The following is a 7,613-nucleotide window of genomic DNA, read 5'->3' as shown; positions in this document are numbered from 1 at the left end:
CTCAAAAAAAAAAAAAAAAAAGAAAATTGTTCAATAAAGTTAACTTCAAGATCAGGACTTGCAGAGTCCTAAAGCAAAGAGCTACTGAGCAAAGAGCTGGAATTCAAGTTTATAGCATGAAACTGGTAGTAGCTTAAAAGTTCAGGACACTTTTCTTTGACCTTCACTATCCGAGTATTATTCCAGACAGAAAGCATTTTCAACTTTCTTCAAGCTTCACAAATTCATCAAGTTCTTCCTTAATAAATACCAGCTGGCTCCACTCCACAGCCTAGAATTCCCTAAGCCCTTTTACCCTACTTTAGTTTTCTCCACAGCACTAACACCACATCTGATAAATGTTACACACTTGTTTATTATTGATCTCCCTTCCACTAGAATGTGAATTCCACAGGCACAGGGACTTTTGAACACTGAATGTTTAACCCAGAGAAAAGTAGCTGGGACATGACAGGTGCTCCACAAATCTGTTGAAGTGAATGAATAAATAATGTGAAAAATCAAGAGGAACTTACCAGATCATCTGATTATAAAGTAAGAATGTTGCTATCAGCCAGAATGAGGTGAAAAGATTCACAGGAAAAATGGTTGTTTGAAGTTCAAATGATTGTAAGTCTAACCCATTAGAGAGCCAGCAGCAACACTCACCTTGATCTTTGCTCTAATTTCCTGAGCACGCACAACTGGATCCTGATCGAGACTCTTTTTAGCCTGAGCATTCATGACATTATTCATCCACTCCATCACTTCATTAACAGATTTCTCAACTTTTTTCATTTCAGACTCATCAATATGGTTGTATTTCTCATCCTGAACAGAGAAAACAAGGTCATTCTGTAGAATGTAGTACTTAACAGTCACATGTAATTTGACCCAACTTTGCACATAGTGCAAATCTACCTTCAGCCTCAAATTTCCCACTTAAGACTATTCAGTGATGCAAGCTGGGCATGGCAGCCCACGCCGATAATCCTAGCATTCTGGGAGGCCAGGAGGGAGGATCACTTGAGCTCACAAAGCTGAGATCAGCCTGAGCAAGAGTGAAATCCCATCTCTAACAAAAACAGAAAAAGAAATTAGCTAGTGCTGTAGCAGGCACCTAGTCTCAGTTACTAGGTGGCTGAAGCAAGATCACTGAACTCAGTTTGAGGTTGCTGTGAGCTAGGCTGATGCCTATGGCACTCTACTCCTGGGCAACAGAGTTAAGACCCTTGTCTCAAAAAAAAAAAATCCAGAAGATTCCTCAACTTAAATGTTATTAACGCATTAATGTCTAGGCAAAATTTCCTTACAATCTACAAACAGACTGACTTACCTTATTTCTGAAGTCAGCTGCTATCTTGGCATAGTGCTGCAGCCTCTGTCCTAGTTCTTCAAACATTTTTGGCCGTTCTTCAGCTTCTTGAAATCGAACTTTAACTGGGGTGCCAATTTTCTAAAACAACATGTAATAAATCTATCGTTATAATTTTAAGTCTGTAGTTTAAAACACAAGTCCCACCTGTGAGGGGTAGAGAAGTGCCCACCATTAACTGCTCCAACTTGTCCACATAAGCTTGTTTAGCTTGGTCTTCTCCTTCTTCATAGAGCCAGTCTTCAGTCTCTGTGAGGAGTCTCAAAAAATTCTGATGATCCTTAATGTGAAATATGACAAGTTAGTGGCAATTTTACTTCAAAAAAAGAAGTGTTCACAACAAAATGAGGCATTCTCAAAAGTGTGAAACACTAGGTAGCTAATCTTGTCTAAGACGACACTTTGATGAGCTGGATTCTCTCCACTTTAAAAAAAATAAATCAATGAGCAAGTAAAGCTCTACTATTTATTAGCTCCAGACAATACTTTCACAAGAGGGACTGACAGGCATTCTTTGTCTTCTCTGTCTTGCTATGATGACATTTCAGAGTTTCTGAAAAATTGTTCTTATTGACTTACAATATTATAATACCTTATCTTAGATGGCCATTTGTGGACAACTTAAACACTGAAATATGGTTAAAGAGCAATTATTTTCATACTCTCCAAACCAATTAGGTCTTAGTTACTTTTTTACACTTCCACAACTATCAAATACCAAAAAAATAACTATACAGGCTGACAAATCCAATCACAGAACACAGAACACAGAAAAAGAGTCGTTCCCAACCAATTCATCTAAGGTATGTATGTACCTTTACTCTAGCTTTGGGGGAAGCTATCTTGCTTGGGCCATCGCTACTGTAGAATCCCAACCATAAAAAACTCAGGACTGGTCAGGTCAGAGTTAAGAAATGAACCATGTTATAAGATAGACTGAAAATTTCGGACTAAAACTGACTCTGAATAAATAATCTTTAACTTCAGAATTAATCCCTAAACTACCCTAAATTTTTAGCCAAATTTTTTTTTCCAAGTCCTATCTTTCATAATTGTGCTTCTGGAATTTACTCAGACCCCTATCAAATGGGAGTCATGAAAAGGGCCAAGAGAGTAACAGGGCTTGATAAGTTCTGGAATGACAGGATGAACAAGTCTTACGGGAGAACAGAAAGTCACCAAGGGAGCAGCATCCGAAAACAAAGCCTGAGGTCTTTGAAAGCAAGGATTTTCTTTGATTTGTCTTTGTAGCCCCCATGACTGTGATGCCCTATGCTGTAAGCTCTGTCTCTTCTGATGATAAAAACAAGGAGTTATTACGGTACACTAAAACCAAACCACTCAGCCACTAGGCAAGCCTCTTCCTCCATGAGTTTGCTATCTGTTTTCAAAAAGTTCCAGTTACATAATCAAGTAGAAACTTAAATGCCAAACTTGATATTAAACACCTTCTATCAGAATACCTGAATAAAAACAGAGCTCTCACACATACCTGTTCACACATGAATTTCTCATATGGTCCACAAAGCTTGTCTCTGAACTCATACACATATTCCTCCACTGCGTTTTTAGCATCATTCCTTTCTTTTTCCAATTTATCTTGCATTATCATCTTCCCCTGATAGGAAACAGACAAGTTATTCCACTCTTCCAATAACTCAACTCAATTTTAACAACAACAACAAGAAAAAAACAGTGATCATAACAGAACAAATTAGTGTTAACAATTCTAATTTATACCTCACATAAAACTCTTGTTACAAATCCTATAAAGATCTTCATTTTCTAGATGCACATTCTGAAGCTTTTTTAAAAATTTAACATCATGTAATAAATTGTATAGCTTTCACATTTCAAAAATCCACTAAATATAATTTTGCTTTTCTACATATGGTTAAATGATTGCCTCACATTGAAATACTGACCCATGTATAAGGTCACTATAGATCTAAGTAAGGATGAAAACAAATTAAATTATAGGCAACTTATCTATTTAGAAACATGGGCAACAGGGCCAAGAAACTAAATATTCCAAAATAGAAACATTTAATTAAAGTACTTACCTCTGTCTCAATATACATGTTAAGCAGGTCTTTCCCTAACTGCCAGACCAAGTTGGCTTCAATAGGTAGCTCAACATTCACCACCTTTATTTTGGGTTTTTTAGCTTCTGGAGGCTGGTCAACTTTTTTTTCATTTGCCTTGGGAAGGGGGATAAAAAGGGGGGGGGGCAAGAAATTCTTAAACAATCCTTAGTAAAACAAAAACCTCTCTAAAACTGATGACTTCGGCAAATATAAAATTCCTAAAAATCATAAAGTGGCAAGAGTCTATAGATTACATAATTCACAAGCCCATTTTAAATTATGGCTGTAAATAAACAAACATGCTGTATTTCCTTCAAGAATTCACCAAGATAATTTTTCTGTCCTCATAGTAAACTCATGTTTCTTCATAGGTCTCTACTTTCTAATCCTTTCGAGCATTTGAGTAATCCCAGAAGTCAAAATTATTAAATTAACCTTATCTTTAAATTATATAGAACATAGAAGCTGCTATCTAAGACAGGCTTTGACAAATGGTAAACATCTGAGTATCAATTCAATTCCTAAGATGTATTGTAGGCCCTATATCCCAGGATTATGCCTACTTTAATACAATTAGCATACTATTGCTGATGAGTACCTTGTAGTCGTTCCTTACCTGAAGATTACATGTGTGTACACACATTATTCCTACTATCTGCCTTTGAGTTACATCTCCTCTCCTAAGCAACTCTGTAAGGTTGAAAGACTCTTAAAGTAGTAAACGTTAACAGTTTAAAAGTTTTGCAAAATATGTAAATATAGGGCTAAAGAAATAAGACTCCCTGTGACCTTGAAATCAAAGTCTTTTTTATGTATTTCCATTTCTGCAGGTTCCTGTCAGCACAAACAACAAAGGACACAATTGAGGATGATGACAAAGACACAATTGAAGAAACTAAGTTGTATGGCAGATTAGATGACAACCAAGGCATAAAACATGTTATCTTGATGGGCTAGGATGTTAAAATGGGAGGAGACTAGCCACTGCCATAGGATGATTTGGGGGAGTTATAAAGAATGCTAAGTTCAAGGTACTTTTATCAAAGAATCTGGGACTAGAAAGTTCAATGACTTGCCTAAAATTACACAGATGAAACACTTATGTTTCCCAGACTTATTTCAGAGTTCTGTAGAACCTGCCCATCTATCGAGTGTTGTAAAAGCTGCATCACTATGGAAGAGCCAAGCAGTCTACTTGCAGTCCTCCCCAGTCCACACAATCCTTGATATAGTAGGCATGCTGTGAAGCATGACCCGTAAGAAAGAAAAACAAATCAGATGAAACATACACCTACGAAGACACAGCAGTGCAACAGATAACTGGGAGCAAATGGATGACAGTACACGAGTGGTAGTTAAGTCAAAATAAAACTATCTTTGACAATACAAAATTAAACCAACTACTGACAAAACCAGCATCACAAAATGGCATTCCAATATAAAATGAACGAGGAACCTTCCCTGAAAGGGTGCACGACAATGCACCAAAGGGCTTGAGACCAGTGGTCCTACTTATAACTAAGAGTATGAGATTCTTCTACCCAATGCCATGTTCTAGACAGGTACTGAAACTATCAGCACAATCAGTTAAAGCTGGACCTAAGTCACAGGGAGTAACATTGAAATAAAGCAGCTATTCTTCCAAATAACCACCATCATATAACTTCACTGAAAAAAAAAAAGCGGCTTTTGGAAACTAGAGAGTCAGGACCTGTATCTTGTACTGGGAATCCCACTAAATCAATCAGGGGTTGGAGACATTTGAAACTGGAAACCTCTATCTAATTTACAATCTATTTTGATCCCAATAAACAATTTGTAACTTGCCAGAAGGCAAAGAACTATCCTGAGAATGTAAGAGAACCAAACTATTAACAGTTAATAATTCACATGTATCGTTCAAGAGAATGAAGTACTACGAATCATCCAGTGATTTGAAATAACAATGGAAACTTCTCCAAAGCCATCTGACCATGCATTAAAGGTTTGATTATAAGCTGTCATTTTTCAAGGAGCACACCACAACTATTTAATTTAGCTTCCAATACCCACTGTGGTCGCAGGGCAAAAGAATAATTATTTTGAAGAGCAATCTGGTTATATCCAGATAATCACAATTCATTTACTTAAATGTGACAGATGACTTGAGAGGAGAAGAACGTTTACTCGACTCCTACAGCCCATGTATTTATCATCTGATTAATTCAAGTGAAAACTAATCATGTAGCACTGGGCCATATCTATTTCCACCCCTGGTATTAATGAATACCTTTGCCTTTAACGGATAACAAATGCTATGTATGCATTAGTCTCTTGTTACTTGGAGTGGAAGTTCATCAAGAGAAGCTTTCAGGTCTAAAGCAGGACATTCAATTCCCTTGTTGCACTTGAGTACCTCTAAATGTGCTTTAATTGAAAATACAAAGAAAATTTATAGAAAAAACTCCTACACAGAATGAAATCACTTGGTGCTTGCTCTTGAAACCGCAGATTCAATGGTATCATTAATGATTATATGTTGCAACATTGTCTAATGCAATGAACTAGAAGAATCACTCACTTTGTCAGCATCTGGGATTTTGTTTTCTTCTGAGGTAAGTTCAGGTGAAGGGGGAGACTGTGAGGTTTGTTGACCATCAGTTTGTACCTGGGGCTGTGTTCCAGCTTCACTGTTGTCTTGCTGGACATTTTTCTGAAATGAAAGCCCAGGCACAAAGGATGTAGAAAGCAGGTGTACTTGTATAAATTTAAAAAGTTATAGGGCACCAAAGACAGTACACTCAATTTCTGAAATCTTAACAGATGGGAAGAAAAGATACTGGGTAAAAACAAAAATGAATACGAAACACTTGAAAACTTCTTAGAAATTCTAAACCTGTAAGAAATTCTTTGAATGACAGCAGTTAATATAGTTAAACAACACAAGTCAGCATTTGATTGATGTGGTGACGATCAAGAACTCTCCTTTAAGAAAACATCACCTAAACTCATTACAGTTATTAGCCCTTAAAAGCACCAGAAATAGGTTACTAGTTCAGGCCTCTCTCACAGCAACAAGCTTCCAAAACCTTATTTCACCAGCAGTGATCATGCACCTCAACATCTCTCCGTTTCAGTTTACTTATAACAGTAACATACAGTAGCCACCTGTCAGTTATTTGGGGATACTCATTTCAGCTTATAGATCCCTAAGACTCATCCCTCATTCATATTGTTATCCAGGTATTTACTCCTTAAAAGATCTCAGGATAAAGAATAAATGCTGTATGTTAAAAATCTGATAAAGACAAAGAAAAATGAATCCTGAGATTTTTCTCATTTTCTTTTTTAGTAGCCCTCAATCCCCAATAAGTCAGTGTTTCCTGTAATCTTTTCCTATTTTGGGGAGAAGCTTGAAATATCCTAAGTTAACTACCTTCTGCCCACCCTAAAAGCTCTCTTTTTTTTTCCAAAGCTTCAAGATTCTAAGGCAGACAATGAAATACTTAGAAGGAAGGCATGTCTGATCTACAAAAGGTACTAAGAGATTAAGAAAATATATGGCACTGGTCATTTAACTCATTATACTGAAGACTTTCTCTAGATGAGAATAAAAACTAAGCTTAAGAATTTTAATGTTCCTTAAATGTTCTAGAATGGTAACAGTGATCACTTTCTCACATCTTAACTAAAACAGTACTGCCTGTCTCTTAAGCTATTTCTAATAACTCTCCAAAACCAAACTGTAATTGCTGTAATACTTTCAGCTTCCAAAACTCTTTTGTTGACCATGCAGAATTAGCGTTCATGCTAATGAAATTCTAAAGATAATGAAAGCAACAAGTCTTATGCTTTACTCTACACTTCTCTTCCTTTCTCCCACAATAGAAAATCATGTAAAGAAAAACACAAGCTCTGGAAATATCAAAGCCAATTTTGCCATATAATTTAAAAAATCCTTTAATATTGGTATTTCAAAAGTAACAGTCTTTATTGTATTTCTTTTTCTAAGTGTCAGTCAACATTTGCCTTCTCAATATGTGGTCTGTGTCTCTTTTAAAAAACAAAACGGGCTCGGCGCCTATAGCTCACCGGGCTAAGGCGCCAGCCACGTACACCTAAGGTGGTGGGTTCGAATCCCCAGCCCGGACCCGCCAAACAACAATGACGGCTGCAACCAAAAAAAATAGCTG

General features: G+C 36.7%; 1 protein-coding gene across 1 annotated transcript in view; it reads right to left on the bottom strand.

Annotated features, from left to right (window-relative positions):
* HSPH1 (heat shock protein family H (Hsp110) member 1) overlaps window positions 1-7,613 on the bottom strand; it is a 24,788-nt gene that overhangs the window by 1,385 nt on the left and 15,790 nt on the right. The window contains 6 exon segments of the mRNA XM_012810008.2: window positions 649-810; window positions 1,316-1,435; window positions 1,527-1,634; window positions 2,847-2,972; window positions 3,418-3,555; window positions 6,002-6,133. Of these exon segments, the coding sequence (XP_012665462.1) occupies window positions 649-810; window positions 1,316-1,435; window positions 1,527-1,634; window positions 2,847-2,972; window positions 3,418-3,555; window positions 6,002-6,133 (786 nt within the window).

Source organism: Otolemur garnettii, unplaced genomic scaffold (assembly GCF_000181295.1).
Source record: "Otolemur garnettii isolate 467f Iridium unplaced genomic scaffold, OtoGar3 scaffold00120, whole genome shotgun sequence".
Classification (NCBI taxonomy): Eukaryota; Metazoa; Chordata; class Mammalia; order Primates; family Galagidae; genus Otolemur; species Otolemur garnettii.
The sequence above is the reverse complement of the archived record's forward strand: the minus strand, read 5'-3'. Positions and strand labels throughout refer to the sequence as shown.